Source organism: Acinonyx jubatus, chromosome B3, assembly GCF_027475565.1.
Source record: "Acinonyx jubatus isolate Ajub_Pintada_27869175 chromosome B3, VMU_Ajub_asm_v1.0, whole genome shotgun sequence".
Classification (NCBI taxonomy): domain Eukaryota; kingdom Metazoa; phylum Chordata; class Mammalia; order Carnivora; family Felidae; genus Acinonyx; species Acinonyx jubatus.
Window position 1 is genome coordinate 108,446,608 of NC_069386.1, and position 25,390 is coordinate 108,471,997.

The window sequence follows — 25,390 nt, forward strand, 5'->3', positions numbered from 1 at the left end:
GTTGATTGTCTGACTTCATGCTCAAGGGGTGATCTCACGGTTTGTGAGTGTGAGTTCGAGCCCCACGTCAAGCTTGCTGCTGTCAGCCCAGAGTCCGCTTCGGAACCTCTGTCCCCCCCCCCCCCCCGCCCCTCCTCCACTTGCTCACTGTCTCTCTCTCAAAAATAAGTAATAAACCTTAGAAAAAAAAAAAGCTGAGGTCAACTATATCAAACATCATATGTACCATATAGGCTTTCAATCAAGTATGTGTAAGTTAAAAAAAAGATTAATATAGCTAACCTTTTACACTGCTCCATGGCTGAACAGTTACTACTGACACAATTCATAAAGCAGCATTAAGGCTAAGGCCTCTTTGTATTTACAGAAGATCTTTCTTTAATGTGTTTATAAAGTGGCTCTTTCAGAAACTGCCACACCTTGGCACCTTTATTTTCATGGAAATCATGACCTTAGGCACTGGTAGTCTTCACAATTCCTCAGAAAAGGGGACCTCTGGGCAGCAGGGGATACAGTCCCCCCAGCCCTGTTTGCTGAAGCCACAGCAGGTGCTGACCTTGGGCCATGGCCCTGGGGGGATCCTGAACAAGAAGGTGGTTCTTACAGCTTCAGCAGGTTGGGCTGCGGGTGGAAGCTCTGGACAGGGCATCCCTGCCTTTCCTGTTTTGCCAGGGCCCAAGGCAATCTTGAGAGGAAAGCTAAGCGAGCTGCTTGCGTTGCAGTCAGAAGCCTGGAGTCAACTTCCCAGGCAGTGATTCCACCAACTACTGGCCCCTGCTTGGCATCAAATTTATGTGTCCTGAGAAGCCTCGGGCAGTTTCCATCACAAAGATATGATATCAAAAGGAATGAAGAGTGATCCAATATTGAAACTATGAAACTACTTGGAGCTGATAGTTCAAGTATTTTCCTGGCAAATGTCATGTATCACTGTTTTCCCTTAAAATTTGAAATATTCTGGGGTGCCTGCGTGGTTCAGTTGGTTGAGCGTCCAACTCTTTTTTTTTATTAACTGTTTCAAATGTTTCATTTATTTTTGAGAGAGACAGAGCATGATGGGGGGGAGGGAGGGCAGAGAGAGAGGGAGACAGAATCCGAAACAGGCTCCAGGTTCTGAGCTGTCAGCACAGAGCCCGACGTGGTGCTCAAACTCGTGAACCATGAGATCATGACCTGAACTGAAGACGACGCTTAACCGACTGAGCCACCCAGGTGCCCTGAGTGTCCAACTCTTGATTTTGGCTCAAGTCATGATCCCAGGATCATGGGATCAAGTGGAGCCTGCTTAAGATTCTCCCTCCTTCTCTCTCTCTCTCTTCTTCTGCCCCTTCTCCTGCTTGCAGACTCTTTCTCTCTCTAAAATAAAAAAAAATTAAAAAAACCATTTTTTTTAATGTTTATTCATTTTTTGAAAGACAGAGAGAAACAGAGCACAAGCAGGGGTGGGGCGAAGAGAGAGGGGGACACAGAATCTGAAGCAGACCCCAGGCTCTGAGCTGTCAGCACAGAGCCCAACGCGGGGCTCAAACTCATGAACCGCAAGATCACGACCAGAGCTGAAGTTGGATGCTCAGCCTAATGAGCCACCCAGGCGCCCCTTAAAAAAATTTTTTTTCATTGAAATAAGCTATGGCATGCTACGATCCCTGCAGTACACCAGAGTGTCCTGTCACACAATGTGAGAACCACAGCCATGACCATTTAGAAACTGAGCAATTCTCATTTTGTCCTGAAAGGGCGGGCCTACCAACTCCATCTTGTTCTGTGTCCTTCACCTTGACCACGCCTCTTCCCCTTGAGTAACCTCCTGCTCACCCGTTCAAACTTTCCGATCAAAACACGCCCGCGACCTGCATAACAGGACCCCGACCCTTCCCCAGCCAATTGGCTGAAGCCACAGCCATTACCTCACCAACTGCCCCTAGGCCCCAATAAAACCTTTGTCCTTTTGAAACTCGCTCTCTCTCTCCGGCTTCTCACGGCTGCGTTGGTGCAGGTAGGGGATTGAGCTCGAGCTAGGTCGAATAAAGGCTCTTTTGCTTTTGCATCGGACTGGGCTCCCTAGTTGTCTTTGGGGATCACGAATTCTGGGCATAACAGTCCTTGATTGAGTATTCAAGATAATCATTTTCTCCAAAGTACAACCTCTCTAAGCTCCAGTATAACCTGACTCCTTCCACCTTGAAGATTCTTCTAAAACTAAGCTCCACAGGAGATATTTTTAGATGACCACAGCAGATACTGAGGGTCCAGATTCTGACTTGTTCCTATGGAGGACATTTTGGATAAGCCTAAAACTACCTTGGAAGAGGAACAGTTTCCTATTTTAAATGAAATAAATAATAAATTATAATAACTGTTTGTTTATTTATTTATTTTGAGAGAGAGAGAGAGAGGGTGTAAGTAAGCAAGGGGCAGAGAGAGAGAGAGAGAGATTGAGATTGAGAAGCAGTCTCACCCAATTTGGGGCTCCTGCTCACCCAGTGTGGGACTCGAATTCACAAAGCATGAGATCATGACCTGAGCCAAGTCAGATGCTCAAAGACTGAGCCATCAAGGCACCCTCATTTTATTTCCGGGATAGCCCACACGCATGAGCGGGGGAGGTACAGAGAGAGGAAGAGAGAGAACCCAAGCAGGCTCCATGCTCAGAGCAGAGCCCAACATGGGGCCTGATGCCATGACCCTGGGATCATGACCTGAGCTGAAATCAAGAGTTAGATATTCAACTGACTGAGCCACTCAGCACCCCAAGAAATTATAATTGTTTAAAATGTAGCCATTAACTTCAGGGTGCCTGGGTGGCTCAGTCAGTTATGTGTCTGACTCGAATTCGATTTTGGCTCAGGTCATGATTTCACAGTTTGTGAGGTCAAGCTCTGCATGGGGCTCCCCAGTGGCAGTGCGGAGCCTTCTTGGGATTCTCACTCTCCCTCCCTCTCTGCCCCTCCCCTACTTGATCTCTCTCTCTCTCTCTCTCAAAATAAATAAACTTTTTAAAAAGTAAGTATTCTTAGTTACTTTTTTGCCACTCAACTTTTCGTATCTGGTTTTCACACTCTCAGTTAATCAAATAGATAAGACAGATTCAAAGTATAGAACACAACTGTACCTGGATTTGTAAGCGGGTATACCCAGGAAATTGTTCACTCTAGAAATAAATAGGCTGTTAACTATAAATATAAATATTACAACTAAGAACACAAGTCCTGATTAATACCCTGCTGAAAATACAATTAATAATAAATATAATTAGATATTGTATATTGCAAGTAACAATCTAGACTAGACCATAAATAAATGTGTAGAACACGACAATGACAAAGAAAAGTTAAATGCCAAATATCAAAGGTGAGAAATTCCCAGTGCATTTTATTCATAACATAGCTGCATTCAAGATGCTACAGGAGATGCCCGTATCTACTGAGTTCTTGTCGGGAGTAATGAAAAAGACAGAACTTTTTTATTCATTATCCTGTCCAGTCTCAGAGTGAGAAGCAACCTTTGATTTGTCAGATGCTTTATAATCTTGTATAATAAGCCTTAGGTGATTGATGATTTCCTTGTCTGCTGTTCTCATGTTAAATCCCAACATCTTCATAATAGTTTCTCGAAAATCAGTCAGCTACAAAAAACCACCCAAAACATCAAGTCATACCATTAGTTTCAGTCACCTACATATTATGTACAATAAAATCGGTATCAGAAATGTAGTCTTATTAAACATTTCTCTATGAAATGTAACATTCTACATTCAAATTGTATTTTTAATATAGAAAAATGGTCTCTTTTGGAGTGCCTGGGTGGCTCAGTGGGTTAAGCGTCGGACTTTGGCACAGGTCATGATCTTATGGTTTATGAGTTCAAGCCCCACATGGGGCTCTCCCACTCTCAGCACGGAGCCCACTTTGGATCCTCTGTCTCCCTCTCTCTGCTCCTCTTCTGCTCTCTCTCTCTCAAAAATAAATAAAAACATTTAAAAAAGAAAGAAAGAAAAGTGGTCTCTTCTATTACAAGAACTCTTTATTTAAAATGTCCTTTTCAGGGGCGCCTGGGTGGCTCAGTCGGTTGAGCGGCCGACTTCAGCCCAGGTCATGATCTCGCGGTCCGTGAGTTTGAGCCCCGCGTCGGGCTCTGTGCTGACAGCTCAGAGCCTGGAGCCTGTTTCAGATTCTGTGTCTCCCTCTCTCTGACCCTCCCCCCGTTCATGCTTTGTCTCTCTCTGTCTCAAAAATAAACGCTAAAAAAAAAGAAAAAAAAAGAAAATGTCCTTTTCATTTTAAGATTTTTATTTTTAAGTCTTTTTCACCCCCAGCACAGAGCCCAACATGGGCCTTGAACTCATGACTCTGAGATCAAGAGTTGGATGCTTTACCGACTGAGCCACCCAAGCGCTCCTAAGATTTTATTTTTACACTTTATAGACTGAACCTAATTTTATTGCTGCTTTTCATCTCTAAGGTAATTCCTTTTTTGATTTCAGACTTGTTGTATGGTAATAGCAGTCCCCGAAATCCATCTGTCTCCACCCCTCCTCCCTTGTAAGGAAAGCAGCTCTAATCACCCATAAATCATGAGCCCAGGCTGAAGGATGCAGCTGGCCTCCACGGGCGGCCCAGAAATAGGACAATGCATAAATGAGGAAATACTGAGAAGTCCAAGACCTAGTGGGTCAGAACCCTGGCAAGTGAGAGGGAAAAGAGAGGGCCTTGGAAACACATTAGCCGAAATGGGCAGTTGTAAAGGACAAGGTTTCTGAAGGGAGAAAGAGATACTTGGAAGGGTAAGGTGTTCCTTGGAGGTTTAGAGATAAAGGAAAAGAGAAAAGCAAACAGTGGGAAATGAGTGATTTCTATAAACAAGAGTGTACTGCAGAATCAGACATCACATAAACCCCCCCACACCTCAACGTAAAAGACTTGAGGTGGTAAACTTTAGAAACTGCACTTACTGTACCAACACAAGAGGGTAGTATTGAGTTAAGAAACTAAGTAAGTAAACCCTGCCCTGTAACTACGTAAAGTAGAAACACCTAAAATTGAGACGGCAGGACAATTAAAAGGATTTTAAAGTGAATAGATAAATGGCAAATAATATCCATCCAAATTTCTTTTTGTATTGAAAAGTTTTTAACGTTTATTTATTTTTGAGAGACAGAGTGCCAGTGGGGTAGGGACAGAGAGAGAGGGAAACACAGAATCTGAAGCAGGCTCCAGGCTCCAAGCTGTCAGCACAGAGCCCGATGCGGGGCTCAAACCCACGAATCCGTGAGATCATGGCCTGAGCCCAAGTCGGACGCTTAACCGACTGAGCCACCCAGGTGCCCCCATCCAAATTTCCTTAAGAAGAAAATAGCCTCCTCCAAACTAGTCAGGTGATGAAAATCTGCCCCGACTCCCCCCCCTTCAAAGAACTCCCATGAAGCAAAAGAAACATGTTTGACATAATACCCGGTATGGATTAAATATCAAACAAGGATTTGCAGACATGGTGGGGGTGAACCTTTGTTTTGAATCAGAAATACAGTATTCAGAATACAAGTGGACAAAAAAAAGATATCCAAGATGTCTCATAGATAAGATGTGAGGTCAGGTTGAAGTCAGGCAAGAACAAGACAAAGTCATCTCAGAGATAAGGAGTAAGCTACAGAGTACCCGAAGTAGAAGAGATCTGACTGAAAATATAATAAGGAACATCGAGAAGAATAAAAACAAGAATATACATAAGCAGAAGCTTAAAAAGAGAAAAAGCCAAATCATATCATGATTTTGTGTTTTAAGAATTTCTTAAGGTAATCTCTAAAGTTACATATTTTGTAAGAACTAATAATGGGCAGGCGGCATATAATCTCAGAATAGCCCAAAATTACCAGTTAGCCTTTAAAAACTTCTCCGAAAACATGTGCTCTGTAAATGCAGTGGAAATCTAAGCAAATTTAGAAGCACGACCCTCTTTTCCTAAAAGTGACTCAGCCCCAGACACGTGGGTTCCCCTGAACTCCCAATCTCTCACATCATTTTCCTCTTTGTCACCAGTTAATCGGAGGATGTGTATGTAAACCTAACGTAAGATAATCATATATCCCCTCCTTTGCCACGGAGGATTTACTGGGAATAAGCATTTGATCTAAGCTGGGCTTATAAAACACTTTCTTGGGATTCTCTCTCCTGTCACAGAATCTCTAAATATCAAGCAAGCTGACATACATGGCGAAGCCAAGCAGAGATGGTGAAAAGAGCTGTATGAGGCTCCAGGCACTGATCCTGGGGCCCTCTCAGAGGTCTGGCTGTTTAACTCACCTTTGATTCCATAAGCCAACAACGTCCTTTTTGTCTGGCTTAGAGTCTAAGTTGAGATGGGTGTTGATCACTTCAACTTAAAGAATCTTAATAAAGTAATAAAACAAACCTCTTGTTGTCCTGATACTTTATCAAGCGTGCTCTTTGCTATGTAGCGCTCAGGACTGACGGCGTCTAACATCTGATGGACTTTCTCTTTGTCTCCTCTTTCCTCTGTCTTGGCAGAGTCTGATGTAGTTTTCAAGTTGTCTGTTTTCATAACTGTCTTCCCTTGCGTTAGTTCAGCTTTTGTTAAAGATTGCCTGAGCTTTTCAATTGTTTTGTCCTGTGAGGGTATAAGGTTGGGGGAAGGGAGATGGCTGTGATTAGATCTTTTCTAAATAATAAACAAGATGCATGGTATAACCCATGCTTCTTTTCCTTCTTCTTCTTGTTTTGTTTTGTTTTTTTTTTTTACCTGATATACGGAAAAGAAAGAAAATTCCATAATTTATGAATTAAGAGAACATTTCTTAGCCATCAAACTCATCAATAACCAACAGTCATGAGCACCTGTATCAATTAGACACTTGGGATTTAAAGACGTTTAACAAGTATTCCATGCCTTCAAAAGTCTTACAGCCTCTGCTAGCCAAATTCAGAAATACAGACAATAACTGGCTTTGCAGCAAGATAAATATTGTGATAGAATGGGAAAAAAACGCATTGATCCATAAGTATTTAGTGCACCTTTGGTTTAAGGAATCAAATGTATGCTTGAAATAGTACAGCGAAGCTTGGTATGGAGAGGATCCAAAGAGGAGCCCCCAAAATGAGTAAAACTTTTAACTATTACCCCAATAAGAAAGACCAAAATAAAACTTAAAAAGCAAGGGTTCTGGGGCGCCTGGGTGGCTCAGTCAGTTAAGCGGCCGACTTTGGCTCAGGTCATGATCTCTCAGTCCGTGAGTTCAAGCCCCGCGTCGGGCTCTGTGCTGACAGCTCAGAGCCTGGAGCCTGCTTCAGATTCTGTGTGTCCCTCTCTCTGACCCTCCCCTGTTCAAGCTGTGTCTCTCCCTTTCTCAAAAATAAATAAAAGTTAAAAAAAAATAAAAATAAAATTAAAAAAAAGCAAGGGTTCTAGAATCCCAACATTTAGAATACCAGTTACCTTTGACAAGTAGGGAAGAGAATACATGATGGCTTCAGTGGAGTTGATAATGCTCTTGTTCTTTAATTTTTTTTTAATGTTTATTCATTTTTGAAAGACAGAGAGAGAGAGAGCACCAGCAGGGGTGGGCAGAGATAGAGGGAGACACAAAATCTGAAACAGGCTCCAGGCTCTGAGCTGTCAGCACAGAGCCTGATGCAGGGATCGAACTCACGAACCGCGAGATCATGACCTGAGCCGAAGTTGGATGCTCAACCGACTGAGCCACCCAGGCTCCCCGATAATGCTCTTGTTCTTAAGATAAATGGTACATTTGCATGCATCTAATTTTATTATCCAATATATATTCTTATGTGTGTATATAAGAATGCTTTTTAATTCAATGAGAAACATGCAGCTAAAATAGTAACAAGACCAAAGCTTAAGTGAATCTTTGAAAGCTCACTTCCTTTACTTACCTTAAGGACGTTTACTCTTGTCAGTTGAGTTTTCATACTTTTATTTGACAATTTCAAATCACTCAGCTGTTTCTGAAGTTTCTGAATTTTCTCCTCTAATCTTTGAGTTGTAGCATTCTGCAAATTCTGCTGAATATTCAATAGTGTTTGTTGCTCATTGTCTTTCTCTACCTGTTTGGATATCTTGCCATGTTCTGCTATCCATGAATTCTTAATCCCAGAGTTTTCCTTTGCAGAAATCAACAGTATTGAAATAAAGAAGTTGTGCTTTAAGGTGGTGTTCCACACTAGCATACCACATCTACTCTAGTCTAATAAACTGCAGACAGTAATACTTATATAAGTAAATTTTTTTCATCATAAATATGCATTATTAAAATAATCTGGAAAATAAAGTATGACAATAAAAGGGGTGGCTCAGTGCTAACAAGGGCACAGGTAAGTTGACAATTTCATAAACATCGGGTGGAAACAGAGGAGATCAGCTTTTCAAGGAATGTATCATAAGGAAATATTTAGTAAAGATTCATACGCAAATATATTCTTTACATTATTTATAACACAAAAAAGTAGTAACAGTGCAAATGCCAAAAAATTACATATTATTGATTATACATTCCCTAGAAGTCAAGCTTCAAAAATATTTACTAAAAGAAAATATTAATGCTACAACTAAATGAAGGAAGGAGGATTAAGAAAAACTCTGCCTACCAATTATGTTAACATAGGTATAGAAAAATATTCTTTTTAAGTATTTATTTGTTTATTTTGAGAGAGACAGACAGAGCATGAGTGGGGAAGGGGCAGCGAGCAAGGGAGAGAGAGAGAATCCCGGGTAGGCTCCATGCTGTCAGCTCAGAACCAGACCCGGGGCTCAATCTCATGAATTGCAAGATCATGACCTAAGCTGAAATCAAGAACCAGATGCTTAACCGACTGAACCACTCAGGTGCCCCTCTATGGAAAAATATTAGAATTATACCTATATTTTAACACTGCTTATCTTACAGTGGTAGGATTACTGTGATTTTAATTATATTCTTTCTAATAATCTATACTTTATAAAATTAGTACCAGAAAAAAAGAGAGGATAAAAATTGAATAAAAATACCATATATTTTCACTATATATAAATCAAAAGATAATAACGTTTGTATTAAAAAAAAAAAACACCCAACTGTTCTTTGGAAGAATAAAATAGATGCCCCAAGCAAGCCTGGTTAAAGAGAAAAGAGAGAAAGTAAAAAATACATAATATTAGGAAGGAAAAACATACAGAATGCATAGATACAGAAAATATGAAAATAATTCTACACTTGATTTTAGCCAAAAGGCCGAGAGGCAATTATATGAAAATAATTCTAAAAGAATATTTTATAATTCAGTGGCAAAAAGTTGAAAATCTAAAAGAAATACATTATTTTCTAGAAAACAATAATATGCAATCATGACCAGAAAACAAAAAACCCTAGTAAAGGGGCACCTGGGTGGCTCATTCAGTTAAGTATCCGACTCTTGGTTTCAGCTCAGGTCATGATCTCATGGTTCATGGGTTTGAGCCCTGTGTCAGTCTCCACGTTGACAGTGCAGAGCCTGCTTGGAATTCTCTCTCTCCCTCTCTCTGCCCCTGCCCCTCAAAATAAATAAGTAAGTAAGTAAATAAATAAATAAATAAATAAAATGAATTATACTTGGAGAATTTGGCATACTTTTTCAGAATCAAGGAAAAAAAAATCAAAGATACTGACAATTTGAACCATATGAATCATATGAGCATTAACTATCTATGGAACTTTATACCCAACAAACAGAGAACACATTCTTTACAAGCACACGTGGAACAGTTACCAAAATCAATCCAGTATTAAGCCATGTAAGAAGTCTCAATAAATTCTCAAGGATCAGGTACTTCCAGCATGTTGTAATAAAAGACAAAAATCTTAAATCCCATGCATCTGGAAACCTAAAAATGTATTACTATGTTTAAAATGAAAAATAAGGAAAACAGTCCATGTCAATATTTGTGGCACAAAGCTAAAGTGCCTCTTGACAGAATAATTATAGTTTAACTAAGCACATTTATTAGGATATTTGAAAGGTTAAACATAAAGCAGGTGCTCTTATTCCTTCTCTTCTTATTCTTCCTTTCCTTTCTTTTCCTCTCTGGACAATACAGTCCTCATGCTGGTAGATGGGCAGGACAAGGTAGGTGCCAGAATGAGAAGAGAAAAGCTGTGACCCAAGCGGGCTGACAGAAGTGGACACAGAGGTGGGTTGCCCTGCGGAGGGACTCAGAGCCTGACCAGGGTGAAAGGAGAGCCCAGGTGGAGAGGTGACCTGCCATGGAGGGTAACAGCCCGAGCAGGGTGAGGAAGGCATGCACACGGTTTTGGAAATTAACAAGAAGAGACAGGAACCCAAATAGGCAAATGGGTGAAGGAAACATCCAGGCAAAGACTAAAAAGCCAAAAGACTAAAAAAGATAAAAGAAATGCTCCAACTCACTAATTAGAGAAATGCAAATTAAATTAACAACACTTTATACCCCCCAAAATAGGAAAATTTAGGAAGCTGGTTAATGCCACGAAATGACAAGAACGTGGAGATTCAAGAGCCCTTGTGTATATCTGGTGGGACTATTGTTCTGAGAAAGTCGACTGGCAGTACTTAATCAAATTAAATGTCCTTTTACCCAATGAACCACCAATTCCAATCTTGAGCAAACACCCCTAAGAAACTCTCTCACAGGTCCTTAAGGTGACTTGTACAAGGATGTTGGTAGCAGTATTTGTGGTGGCAGAAAGACAGAGGTAACTGGGGTACTCATCACTGAGGAGTGGACAGGCAAATCATGGCCCATGTGCACACTGTAGAATTCCACGCAGTAGACACAGGCAATGAACTAGATGAGAAAATAGCAATACTATGTGGATCTTAAAAATATAAAGCTGAGGGCACCTGGGTAGCTCAGTCATTTAAGCATCCAACTCTTAATTTCGGCTCAGGTCATGATCTCATGGTTTGTGAGATCAAGCCCCGAGTCACCCGCTGTATTGAAAGCACAGAGCCTGTTTGGGATTCTCTCTCTCTCTCTCTCTCTCTCTCTCTCTAAATATAAACATTTAAAAAATATATATAATGCTGAGCAATAGAATGAGATTTTACCACAGTACTATTTATGCAAATTAAAATACATATATAAAAGTATAATTTAATGGGAATGCAAGCTGGTGTAGCCACTCTGGAAAACAGTATGAAGGCTCCTCAAAAAACTAAAAATAGAACTATCCTACGACCCAGCAACTGCACTACTAGGTATTTATCGAAGGGATACAGGTGTGTTATATATATATATATATATATATATAGGAGTATTACTCAGCAATCAAAAAGAATGAAATCTTGCCATTTGCAACTACGTGGATGGAACTGGAGGGTATTATGCTAAGTGAAATTAGTCAGTCAGAGAAAGACAAATATCATACGACTTCACTTATGTAAGGACTTTACGAGACAAAACAGATGAACATAAGGGAAGGGAAACAAAAATAATATAAAAACAGGGAGGTGGGACAAAGCATAAGAGACTCATAAATATGGAGAACAAACAGAGGGTTACTGGAGGGGGTGTGGGAGGGGGAATGGGCTAAATGGGTAAGGGGCACTAAGGAATCTAGTCCTGAAATCATTGTTGCACTATATACTAACTAATTTGGATATAAATTTTAAAAAATAAAATTAAATAAGTAAGTAAATAAATAAATAAAATAAATAATAAAATAAAAGTTTATTTAAAAGAACATATACAAATGACCCTTGAACAACATGGGTTTGAACTGTGTGAGTCTACTTACATGCAAATTTTTTATCAACATGGTACAGTACTCTCTCGTGGTACAATGTATTCTCTCTTATGACTTTTTTTTAACATTTTCTTTTCTCTAGCTTACTTTATCATAAGAATACCATATACATAAATATGGCATACAAAATATGTGTTAATTGACTCTTTATGTAATCAGCAAAGCTTCTGGTCAACAGTAGGCTATTAGCAGTTAAGTTCTGAGGTAGTCAAAAATTATACATGGGACCTTTCAACTACATGGGGAAGCTGTCAGCACCCCTAACCCCCACATAGTATAGACAAAAAGATACACATTAAACACATTAGATTGATCTCTTTTGGAAGAGGGAATGGGAAAATAGACTTAAAAGGAGTAAATAAATAAGAGAAAGCTCTTCCATGGCCCAAGATAGTGTATTATGAACCATAGAGTTTGATTAACTCAACCTTCTGCATATGAGGTCCAAATTGTGAGGAGTAGGGAAGCAAAGGAATACAAGAAGCCAACAAACAAACAAACAAAAAACAAGGTGCTCAGCCTTACTAGTAATCAGGTAAATGTTATAACTATACTATTTTAACCCAACTCTCTCTCTCTCAAAGAATGACATCATCCAATGCTGGTTAGGCTGTGAAGAAGAAGCAGGCACTCAGGCATTTCTATTTGGAAAGTGAAACTGTTGCTTTTTGGAAGGTAGTATTTTGGCAGTGGCTATTAAAATTTAAAATACTCATACACTGTGATCCTATAATTTCATATCTAGAACTCAATCGCCTAGGGGGAGAAAGCACCAATGTGGAAAGACATATGTAGAAATATATTTATTGCTACATTATTTGTAATGGCATAAAAGGTGGAAATAATTTAGTAGTCCATCAGTAGGGAACTAATCAAATAAATAAGTTATATATACTCTGTGGAATACTATGCAGCTATTAAAGGAATGAGTTCAATCCATTCTTTTAACCTAAGGAAAAACCATGAGGTACTTACTTTTTACTGTGTAAGAACAGTATTTCACTAGCATAGTCCCAGTTTTTTTTTCCAGTTTATTTATTTTGAAAGAGAGAGAGGGTGCAAGCAGGGGAAGGACAGAGAGAGGGAGAGAGAGAATCCCACGTATTGTCAGCATAGAGCCCGACACAGGGCTTGAGATGGTGACCTGAGTCGAAACCAAGAATCGGATGCTTAACCTACTGAGCCACCCAGGTGCCCCCACACAGTCCCAGTTTGATAAAAAGTACCTACATACATGTACTTGACTATTTCCATAACCATGGCAATAGTTGTAGAAGATATATATACTGCTGTTTACTGGGGTAAAATAGGCAGAAAGAAGGTTGGGGGAAATTATTATTGTTTTCTTAAAAACTTTTCACTTGGTTTCAAGAGTTATAGAAAGCATGTGTTAATTGAATATTCTTAAAATTTAATATAGCATTTTACGGGTGCCTGGGTGGCTCAGTCAGTTGAACATCTGACTCCTGAGTTTGGCTCAGATCATGATCTCACAGTTTGTGTCGGGACACTGACAGTTCGTGTCCTGACATTCTGGGGAACACAGTGCCTGAGGCTCCACCTGTACAGTCATTCCCTTGAGCTCCTTTCCTTCAAATCGGCTTTTTAAAGCACATTAAGAAATACATTAACAAATGCCCTCATAATAAATACCAAATGTGTGCATCTTGGAGAAATGAGAGATATGGAAAGAGGAGAGGATTTCTTTTTAATTTTTTTTTAATGTTTATTTATTTTTGAGATAGAGAGAGACAGAGCATGAACGGGGGAGGGGCAGAGAGAGGGAGACACAGAATCTGAAACAGGCTCCAGGCTCCGAGCTGTCAGCACAGAGCCCGACGCGGGGCTCGAACTCACGGACCGCGAGATCATGACCTGAGCCGAAGTCGGCCGCCCAACCAACTGAGCCACCCAGGCGCCCCTGGAAAGGATTTTTTTTAATGTTTATTTATTTTTGAGAGAGAGAGAGAGAGGGTGCAAGCAAGAGAGGGCCAGAGAGAGAGAGGGAGGCACAGAATCTGAAGCAGGCTCCAGGCTCTGAGCTGTCAGCACAGAGCCCGATACGAGGCTGGAACCCACGAACCACGAGACCATGACCTGAACTGAAGTCAGATGCCCAATCCATTAAGCTGCCCAGGCTTTCCAAGGAGAGGATTTTTGATAAAAACAGAAGGTTTAAAAGTTTGTAGCAAATTTTCCTCCCTTTTCTAATATTACGTATCAACAGCTTTAAACGTTAGATGATACCATAAAATACGATCATTTTCATTGTCAAAGAAATGCTTTATATATAGAAATTCTTACTTTTTTCCTGTTCAATTCTAATCTCTCTTGAAAAAAGTCATTAATAGCAGTGTTTCCTTCCATACGTTTCAAGGGTCTTTTTTGTTCCCTCTGCCTTTCTTCCATTTGGGAGAATTCTCCAATGGCTTCTTCAGAGTGGCCACATAGCTGCTCCAGCCGTTTGGTGAGCATCTGGATTTCCTGCTGCAGACCTGCTGTCCTCTGTGGGGAGAAAAGGACAGACAAAGCTCCTGATGGTCTGTGACCTCTGTTTCAATTAAAAACTATGTGTGAGGTCTACTGACACTGACATTGTGCTGACATTACATTACTAAATAGGTGAATGGGGAAGACTTCTAAGATTTGACATGTAGAAGCTGGTTTTAGAAAAAGAAATTGAAAGGTGTGATATACAAAATCAGACATCTTAGTTAGCATTGAGAAATAAAATTGTGTAATGAATTTTAAGCAAAAAGTAAAAGAAAAAATTAGAACTCTCCAACAAACAGACTGAGCAGATTTTATTGACACACTGAATTTAAGCAGTATCTAACTTTGAATTTTAGGGCGAAGAGGCATGAAATTTTACTAAAATCATGTGGACATGACAAGGAGATATATAGCCACTTAAACTTGCCAGTTCAATCTTTGGTAGACTCGGCCAGTATATTCAAACAAATGACTGACTTGACAATGTATTTTACCCCATTGACTGAACTGACCAGTATTTAGTCATGATGGACACATATATATCTTCACCATACCACTATTTTTTTTTTAATTTTTATTTATTTTTGAGAGAGAGAGAGCAGGTGAGGCGCAGAGAAAGAGGGAGACACAAAATCCGAAGCAGGCTCCAGGCTCCGAGCTGTCAGCACAGAGCCTGACACAGGGCTTGAACCCACGAACCGCGAGATCATGACCTGAGAGGAAGTGGGACGTTTGACCGACTGAGCCACCCAGGCACCCCACCATACCACTATCTTTAAGCTAGCATTCGTTGACCTTCCACTGAACTGTAGTAAGCATTTATCATGTATTAATCCATTTAATCCTTACCACTCTGTGAGACAGGAACTGTGCCCTCCCAGCCCCCACCCCACCCCCCTCCACCAAATTTTACAAATGAAACCGAGGTACAGAGAGGATAAGGAACCGGCCCAAGAGCACACAGCTGGCAATGGCTGAGCTGGGATTCATACTGGGGCCCTCTACTTTTCACAAATACACTATACTAACCTCTGCTGTAATAATGGACATCCTCTTCCCTTTTATATTGTAGTAATAGAAATGAAATCAAAATTAAAATTCAGAGCCACGGAATTTACTAAATCGGCTAATATAAAAAAATCCACATGTTAAAGAAACAAATCTGAAAGGGTGGCTTGTCTGTCAATACACTTAACAGACTTCCAAGATTGCTCATTTGCACCAACTTCCCGAACCCTCTCTTTCACAGCTTCCTCCGTGGCTAGTGTGGGGACAGCACTGTTGCTCAGAAGAGTAGCCAACCGACTGAGGAATTTCTGACAGTAACATCGCGCAGTTTTTGTTTCCCAGCCGGAAGGAGACAAAGGTCTGTCCAACTCATATTTTTGTTTTTCCCTATGGATTGAATCTTGCTGACATTTATCCCAAATTTTCTGCCCATCTTTTGGTCCTTCAGAGTGAAAAATGTTGTCTCTCTCCAAGTTCTTGGTCAGGATAGCTTCCCCTATATCCTAAACGTGCCAACACATGTGAAACTTCCCATTTGGCATTTAATATGGAGACATTGACTTCCTTTTGTTTTCTTGAAATATAAATATAGTCATAACACAAGACTTCAGGAGAAAGGTCCTCCAAAGAAATAAAGAGTTATGGAGTCATAAGACAGATGAGGGCATGCTCAAAAGAGCAAACTGGAGTATCAAGAGGTATTAAAATGACTGTACAAAGAAATTGTTTTGAGAACACAGGAAATTTAGCTTAGAGAAGCAGCTAACCAAATAGCCTCAGTTATGAAGTTAAACTCTTAATAGAAAATTCTGGGGGTACCTGGGTGGCTCAGTTGGTTAAGCATCTGACCCTTGGTTTCAGCTTAGGTCATGATCTCACAGTTTGTGGGTTCGAGCCCTGCATTGGGCTCTGTGCTGACAGCTCAGAGCCTGGAGCTGCTTCAGATTCTGTCTCTCCCTCTTTCTCTGTCCCTCCCCCACTCGTGCTCTGCCCCTCTCTCTCTCAAAAATAAATAATAAACATTAAAAATGTAAAACAAAAAAAAGAAAATTCTGAGCTAATAAATGTAGAAGGAATGATAGAAATTTAAAAATCAGCATTTTCTATCTAATGAAATAACTGATTCAGGCGAGGACCATCAATGAATGCTAAGACACTTAATGAAAAGTTGGGAGGGCAACAGATATTTCTACAAAGACTTCATCATGGTTCTATAACATCACTTAGTAACAACAACTTTGACTATGTAGATGTATAGATGTATAAATGAAAGAAGTCACACCTCTTTCCCCCAACCTTTCCCTTGTACTCCTGTAATCATCCTGCTTCCATTATAAATAGTCAGGGCTAAAAAAAAAAAAAAAAATGCTTGTAATTCTTCCCTGGCTTCCGTCCTCCAACATTCTTCTATAAAACCTCTACTCATCCGGTGAATTGCTTTCTACTAGTGACCAGGCTCATCTCTTCCTTCTAAACCCAACTCATGCCATAATTCTAGATTTCAAGGTCAAATGTAGATGATCTGCCAGTTTAGCTTTGTGATTTCTGTGCCTCGGCTTCAATGACTTTTGCTTACACCGCCCTTCAACACACATTCAGAGCCCAAAATCCAGCTGCTGGCAGCAGCAGGAGGCAACCCACACCAGAAATGTAAAACACCGACATTTCATTCTCTTATCACCACCGCTTCCTCCCAGGTCTCGCTCAGCTCCAATCCCTTTTAGGGTTCTATCACAGAGGCCTTAGATCCACCTTGTGATTACTCTCTGTACCTCGGAAATGCTTTCGGTCAACCATACTGCACAGCTTCCTTTGATTCCCCGCCCACATCCCCACACCCCCCCATTTCCCATCCCCCCAGGATCAAAAGCAGACCAACAACCTACTAAACATTTGCCAATTATCTCTCAGAGTAACATGAGGTCTTGCAAATCCTGTTTCTTGAAAAATCAATATTTATTCTCACCTTCATCATGAAACTATCCAAGGAATCTTCTTGTCCTTTCATATTCATATGATGGGTGAATCCATTAACACCTGCTAACTTTTCCTCCAAAAGGCCTGCTTTCCGCTCTGCCTTTTCTCTTTCAAACAGATGGACTCTGTGTAAAATATTGGTGGGTAACAATATCATGAAACCAACTCAATTTTGAAACTTAAATTAAAAATCATTAAAGTTGGGGTGCCTGGGTGGCTCAGTGGGTTAAGCATCTGACTTTGGCTCAGGTCATGATCTCATGGCTTGTAGGTTGAAGCCCCTTGTCGGGCGCTGTGCTGACAGCTCAGAGCCTGGAGCCTGCTTCAGATTCTGTGTTTCCCTCTCTCTCTCAGCCGGCCCCCATCTCAAAAATAAATAAACATTAAAAAAAAAATAATGAAAGAGAGCACCTGGGTGGTTCAGTCGGTTGAGTGTCCAACTCTTGATTTCAGCTCAGGTCATGATCTTGTGGTTTGTGATTTCAAGCCCCACGTGGGATTGGGATTCTCTCTTTCTCTCCCTCTCTCTGACCCTCCCCTGCTCTCTCTCAAAATAAACTTCTAAAAAATAATAATCATTAAAGAAGCAATCCCCACTTAAAATATATTAAATATATGTATCAAGTTAGAAATGAACTTTTGCAAAGAGCTGTGCGGTTACCCAACTATTTCTAGGGAGAAACTAGAAATGGCAGAGAAATAGAGATGAAAACAATCCAGTGCTAGGTCCTCTAGTAGTTCCGCTGGGGAAGGTTAATTTTTAAACCATCTTTTTCACGGGGAAATTTGAGCATGAATATCTGCCTGCCACTATTAGTAACATTGCGATGGCCAGGAGGTTCCACAGAGATACGAGGACTCCTGTTTTAATAACATCTGATGGCTGTTCCACTGGGATTTAATGAGAGGAAAGGGAATTCGAATAATGATGCAGCAATAGAGAAGAACATATGTAAAAACTTGTTTTATTATCAAATATACAAGTAGCTAATTATTTGGGGTGTGTGTGTGTGTGTGTGTGTGTGTGTGTGTGTGTTTGGTTCTTGTTTTGATTACCTATCAATTGCTAGGTATTGTTAATATTTTCTACCCTGTACCCATAGCTAGGTCAAAGTTTCAGCCGATCTTCCATATTTTTGTTTGTTGCTGTTTGTGTATTTTTGATCCTCTCCTGTCTAAGAATTGCAGCTTACAGAATTAGTGAATTTGAGTCAGGTTAAAAGAAATTACCTGTATTATCCAAACAAATTTTTAATCGAAAAGATTATATTAGAGGGGCGCCTGGGTGGCTCAGTCAGTTAAGCGTCTGACTTTGGCTCAGGCCATGATCTCATGGTTTGCAGGTTCGAGCCCCACGTTGGGCTCTGTGCTGACAGCTCGGAGCCTGGAGCCTGCTTCAGAGTCTGTCTCTCTCTCTCTCTCTCTCTCTCTCTGCCCCTCCCTGTTCATGATCTGTTTGTCCCTCTCTCCCAAAAATAAACACATTAAAAATTTTTTTAAAAAGATTATATTAGAGACATGCAGGAGACACTCAAAAGGTCTAACACACCTATAACTGTAGGCCTAGAGTGAGAGTAGAGACAGAATGGGAAAAAACAGTATTTGAAAAAATAATTCCCAAGACTCCAAACCTGATGAAAGACATAATTTGTAGATTCAATAAGTTCTTTAAATCCTAAGGAGGACAGATACAAAGAAAGCCACACTAAGACACATCATAGTCAAATTGCTACCAATAAAAAGCACACCTTATCACCTCCAAAGGCACAGCAATAAGACTGATAAATAACTTTTCAACAGAAACTATAGACGTCAGAAGATAACCAGATGACATCTTAGAGTGCTGAAAGAAAAAATACTGGCAACCCCAAATTTTGTACTCAGTAACACAAACCAAAACAAAAAATGACCTTCAAAAAATGAAAATGAAATAATATAGTTGCAGAAGAAGAAGAAGAAAAAACAGAAAGACTGTCAGAAGAAATGCTTTATAGGAAACACTAGAGGAGGCTCCCGTCCAAGATGGTGACATGGGAAGACCTGGGCTCATCTCCTCCATGGAGGCACCAGGTCTACATCTATCTGTACAGCAATTCTGCCCTAGGGGGAGCTGAGGGCTGACTGAGCAGCTTCTGTACAACAGAGGATGGGGAGACCACATGGAGAGGCAGGACAGACAGAGTAGCCGATACCCCTGCAAGCTCCGGGTCACTGGCCCACACCAGGTCCAGATGCCCTGGGGCTTGGAGGGAAAGCTGAAGGTTGGAAAAGCAACTGGAATGTGGAGGAACTGGCCCTGGAACCTTGCCCAGTGGTGAGAGAGCTGTTGGAACTCTCTCTGGGTAGCATAGTCTGTGCTCCCCCTCCACCACGGTGGGGATGTGGATGGGAGCAGGGTTCCAAACCCCTGGTTGGCCTGCCACCCCAGCGAGCCTGGGCCCACTGGGTCCTGGGCCCATACCAGCCCCAGACACGCTGGGGCATGAAGGAGAAGCCACAGTTTAAAAGAGCAGCTAGGGTGTAAAGGAGCTAGGTCTAGAATCTCACTAGGCAGTGAGGGAACAGGTAAAGCTTTTGCTGGGTCAGAGGGGCTGGGGAGCACCATGGTTTACCTTCCCCTTCTACCTGGATGGTGCAGATAGGACAGGGTCCAGGCTCCATGGCCAGCCTGTCATGTCAACAAGCCCCATGCCCCTGGCCCACACCAGCCTCAGACACCGTGGGGCACAGAAAAGCCACAGTTTAAAAGAGGAACCAAATATAAAAGAGCCAGTCCTAGAACTCTAACAGACAGCAGGGGGACCTGCTAGAACTCTCCAGGTTGAAAGGGCTGGTGAGCACCACAGTTATGTTCCGCATCCAACTTGATAATGTGGACGGGAACAAGGTCCAGGCGCCATAGCCAGCCTACCACCTCAGTGAGCCCCAGGCCCCTAGCCTGCCAACCCCAGCTGTCACACAAAGATGGCCCCAGCATGACACACACTGGGACACCCCTGGCCCAGCAATCACTATGGCTCCAACCATCATGCCAAGGTGACACAGGCACAAAGCACCTCCTTGGAAAATTCCAGGCCCACACCACTTCAGCTCCAGATAGCTTGCTAGGGGACCCCTGACACAGAGCACTCTGGGACCTCTTAGCTAATGCCTACTTTGGCTCCAGCTGCCTTGCTAAGATGTCCCGTGCATGGAGCACCCTGGGAACCCCCAGCCCGTGTTCACTTTAGCTCTAGCTGCCCTGCCAAAACACCTCCTGCATGGAGCACCCTGAGACCCCAAGCCCACCCCTCACCTCGGCTCCAGCCACCCCAGCAGGGAGCCCTCTGTACAGAATATCCTGGGACAACCTGGCCCATGCCGGCCTCCATTTTAATCACCCCAATAGGGCACACTCTTCACTGAACACCTCAGGACACCCTAGCTTTCACCTACTTCTGCTTCAGGTATCCTCCCAGGCTGATCCTGTGCAGCACATGCCTCACCTCAGTTCCAGACATCCCACTGGGACACTTCCGACATGAGGTGTCCCTGGCCCCTTGGGCCATGCCCTCCTGTGGTTCTAGCTGCCCTGCCAGGGCACTCTGCATGAAGGACCCTAGGACCCACTGCCTTGAGCTCACTTCAGCTTCAGCTGTCCTGCTGGGGCACCTTCTACACAGAGTCCTGGGACCACCCAGGCCCACACTCACTTCTGCTCCAGCCATCCCACCAGGGTAGCCACAGCATGGAGTGCACTGGGACCCGAGCCCATGCAGACACAGTTCCAGCCAGCCAGCCAAAGGCACCAGCCACCTACAGTCTACACAGAAGATGACCATATACAAGACCATTCCTGCAAGTTTAGGAGAAGTAGCTGTTCCATCTAATTCATAGAAACAAACACAGACAGTCCAGCAAAATGAGGAAACAGAGGAATATGCTCTGAATGAATGAACAAGACAATACCCCAGAAAAAGAACTATATGAAATGGAGATAAGCAATATGCCTGCTACAGAGTTTAAAGTAATTATCATAAAGATGCTCACCAGACTGGAAAGAAGAGTAGACTCAGTGAGAACTTCAACAAAGAGATAGAAAACATAAAGAGAACCAATCAGATTTGAAGCATACAATAACTAAAATGAAAAATACATTAGAAGGAAATCAACAGTAGATTAGAGAATACAGAAGAATATATCAGCAATCTGGAAGATAGGGTAATGGAAATCACCCTAGCTGAACAGCCAAAAGAAAAAATAATCTATTTTTATTTTTAAAGAGGATAGGGTACCTGGGTAACTCAGTTAAGCAACTGACTCTGGATTTCGGATCAGGTCATGATCTCACAGTTCATGAGTTTGAGCCCCATGTCAGGCTCTGTGCTGACAGCCCACTTGGGATCCTGTCTCTCTCCTCCCCCCTCTCTGCCCCTCCCCTGCTCACTCTCTCTCTCTCTCTCTCAAAATAAGTAAAATAAACTTAAAACAAAAAGAGGATAGGTTAAGGGATCCCTTGAATAACATCAAGCAAGCAAACATTCACATTATAGGGGTCTCAGAAGAAGAAAGGGGAAGAAAATTTACTTGAAGAAATAATAGCTGAAAAATTCCTTAACTGGAGAAAGGAAACAAACATCCAGATTCAGGAACCACAGAGAGCTCCAAACAAGATGACTTAAGGAGGTCCATATCACCAACACATAATAAAATAATTAAATGTCAAAGGTTAAAGATAAAGAGAGATTTTAAAAGCAGCAAGAGAGAAGCAACTAGTTACATACAAGGGAAACCCCATAGGCTATCAGCTGATTCTGCAACAAAAACTATGCAGGCCAGAAAGGAGTGGCATATATTCAAAGAGCTGAAAGGAAAAAAAACCTACAACCAAGAATATGCTACCTGTCAAGGTTATCATTCAGAATTGAAGGAGAGATAAAGAATTTCCTAAACAGGGGTGCCTGGGTGGCATAGTCAGTTAGTATCTGACTCCTGATTTTGGCTCAGGTCATGGTCTCATGGTTTGTGAGATCGAGCCCCACATCAGGCTCTGAGCTAACACTGTGGAGCCTGCTTGGGATTCTCTCTCTCTCTCTCTCTCTCTCTCTCTCTCTCTCTCTCTCTTTTTCTGATCCTCCCTCCCCTCTCCCCCAAATAAATAAACTTAAAAAAAAAGAGTTACCTAGACAAACAATAGTTAAAGTTTATCACCACCAAACCAGCTTACAATAAATGTTAAAGGGGCTTTGTTAAGTAGGAAAAAAAAAGGTTATAATTAGAAGTAAGACAATTATGAATAAGAAGATACAAAATATATGACAGCATATACATAAGATGTGGAGGAGAGTAAAAAAAGAAGTTCTTTTAGAATGTGTTCAAATTTCAATCAATTTACTATAAACTGCTAAAAACTTAGGGTCCTATATATGAACCTCAAGGTAACCACAAACTCAAAACCTATGATGAATACACAAAAAATAGAGAAAAAGAATTCAGGCATAACACTACAGAAAGTCATCAATCACAGGGAAAGACAGTTTGAGAGGCAGAGACAGAATAACTACAAAAATAACCAGAAAACAACAAAATGAAAATAAGTACATACTTATCAATAATTACTTTCAATGTAAATAGTCTAAGTTTTCAAATCCAAAGACAAAGGTTGGCAGCTAAATTAAAAAAAAAAAAAAGAGCTATCTATATGCTGCCTACAAGAGACTCACTTCAGACTTAAAGGCTTACACAGACTGAAAGTGAAAGGAGAAAGATACACCATGCAAATAGAAATGAGAGAAGAAAAAAAGCCAGGATAGCAATAGTTATAACAGACAAAATAGACTTTAAAACAAAGATTGTAAGTAGAGATAAAGAAGGGCATTACATAAAGATAAAGTGGTCAATCCACCAAGAGTATATAATGACTGTAAATATATATACACCCAAAATTGGAGCTTAAATACATAAAGAAAACATTAGCAGACATAAAGGGAGAAATTAACAGTAGTACAATAATAGTAGAGAACTTTAACACCTCACTCACATCAATGGATAGATCATCCAGGCATAAAATCAATAAGGAAACAGTGTCTTTGAATTACATATTAGACCAGATGGACTTAACAGACATATACAGAACATTCTATCCAAAACAACACTATGCATTCCTTTCAAGAGCCTATGGAACATTCTCCAGGATAGATCACACATTAGGCCACAAGGCATGTCTCAATAAATTTAAGAAGATTGAAATCATATCATGCATCTTTTCTGACCACAATGGTATGAAATTAAAAGAATCATAAGAATGTGCTAGAAAAAAACACAAACGGAGGCTAAACAACACATTGCTAAACAGTCAATAGGTCAATTTAAAAAAATCAAAGAGGAAATAAAAAAATACGTGGAGACAAATGAAAATGAAAACACTATGGTCCAAAATTTTGAGGACACAATGAAAGCAGTTTTAAGACAGAAATTTACAGCAGTACAGGTCCACCTCAAGAAACACACAAACACAAAATCTCAAATAAACAACCTAATCTTACACCTAAAGGAATTAGAAAAAGAAGAACAAAGTCCAAGTTTAGTAGAAGGAAGGAAATAATAAAGATTGAAATAGAAATAAATGAAATAGAGACAAAAAAGAAAGAGAGAAAGAAAGAAAAAAGAAAGGATCAGTGAAACCGAGAACTATTACTTTGAAAAGATAAATAAAACATTGATAAACCTTTAACTGGACTCATCAAGAAAAAAAGAGAGAAGACACAAATAAATCAGAAATGAAAGAGGAGAAGAAACAATAGACATGACAAAAATAAAAAGGATTATAGGAGACTACTCAAAAAATCATATGCCAAAAAATTGGACAACCTAGAAGAAATGTATCAATTCCTAGAAACATATAATTTTCCAAAACTGAATCAGGAAGAAATAGAAAATCTGAACAGATTACTAGTAACAAAATTTAATCAGTAATAACAAAATTTTAAAAATCTCTGAATAAACAAAAGTCTAGGACAAGATAGATTCACAGGTGAATTCTACTAAACATTTAAAGAAGAGTTAATGTCTATTCTCCTCAAAATATTCCAAAAAACAGAAGAGGGAGGAAAGCTTCCAAATATGAGTCCTGATACCAAAATCAGACAAAGACACTACATAAAAAGAAAACTATAGGCTAATATCCCTGATGAACATAGATGCAAAAATTCCCCCCAAATAGGAGCAAATTGCATTCAAAAATACATTGAGGGGCGCCTGTGTGGCTCAGTTGGTTGAGCATCCAACTCTTGATATCGGTTCAAGTCATGATCCTGATTGTGGATCATGGGTTTGTGGGATCAAGAGCTGTGTCAGGCTCCACACTGAGCAAGGAGCTTGTTTAAGATTCTCTCTTCACCTCTGTGTCCCTCACCCATTCTCTCTCTCTCTCTCCCTCACTCTCTCTCTCATTCTCAAAAGTAAAATTAAAAAAATACATTGAGGGGCGCTTGGGTGGCTCAGTCAGTTGAGCGACCGACTTCCGCTTAGGTCATGATCTCATGGTTGGTGAGTTCAAGCCCCGTATCGGGGTCTGTGCTGACAGCTCAGAGCCTGGAGCCTGCTTCTGATTCTGTGTTTCCCTCTCTCTCTGCCCCTCCCCCACTCATGCTCTGTCTCTCTGTGTCTCAGAAATAAATAAACATTAAAAAAATTAAAAAAAAAATACATTCAAAGGGTCATCCACCATGATCAAGTGGGATTTATTCTGGGGGTGCAAGGATGGTTCACATTCATGAATCAATGTGATATACCACATCAACAAAATGAAGGATTAAAATCATATGATCATCTCAATGGATGAAAGAAAAGCATCTGATAAAATCCAATACTCATTCATGATAAAAGCTCTCAATAAAGTGGGTTTAGAGGGAACACACCTCAACATAATAAAGCCATATAAAAAAAAAAAAGAAAAAAACCACAGCTAACATCCTACTCAATGGTTAAAAAAAAAAAAAAAATGCGAGCTTTTCCTCTAAGATCAGGAGCAAGACAAGGATGTCTATTCTCACCACTTTTATTCAACATAGTGCTAGAGGTTCTACCAACAGCAATCAGACAAAAGAAAGAAAAAGAAAAGAAAGGAAAAGAAAAGAAAAGAAAAGAAAAGAAAAGAAAAGA

At 40.7% G+C, this 25,390-nt stretch overlaps 1 protein-coding gene across 1 annotated transcript in view; it reads right to left on the reverse strand.

Moving 5' to 3' along the window:
• Window positions 1–3,345: 3,345 nt before the first annotated feature.
• Window positions 3,346–25,390, reverse strand: part of LOC106971327 (plectin-like) — a 38,912-nt gene continuing 16,867 nt past the window's right edge. Inside the window, 5 exon segments of the mRNA XM_053224539.1 lie at window positions 3,346–3,625; window positions 6,409–6,624; window positions 7,908–8,135; window positions 14,075–14,275; window positions 17,238–17,373. Coding sequence (XP_053080514.1) covers window positions 3,464–3,625; window positions 6,409–6,624; window positions 7,908–8,135; window positions 14,075–14,275; window positions 17,238–17,373 — 943 coding nt within the window. The 3' untranslated portion in view covers window positions 3,346–3,463.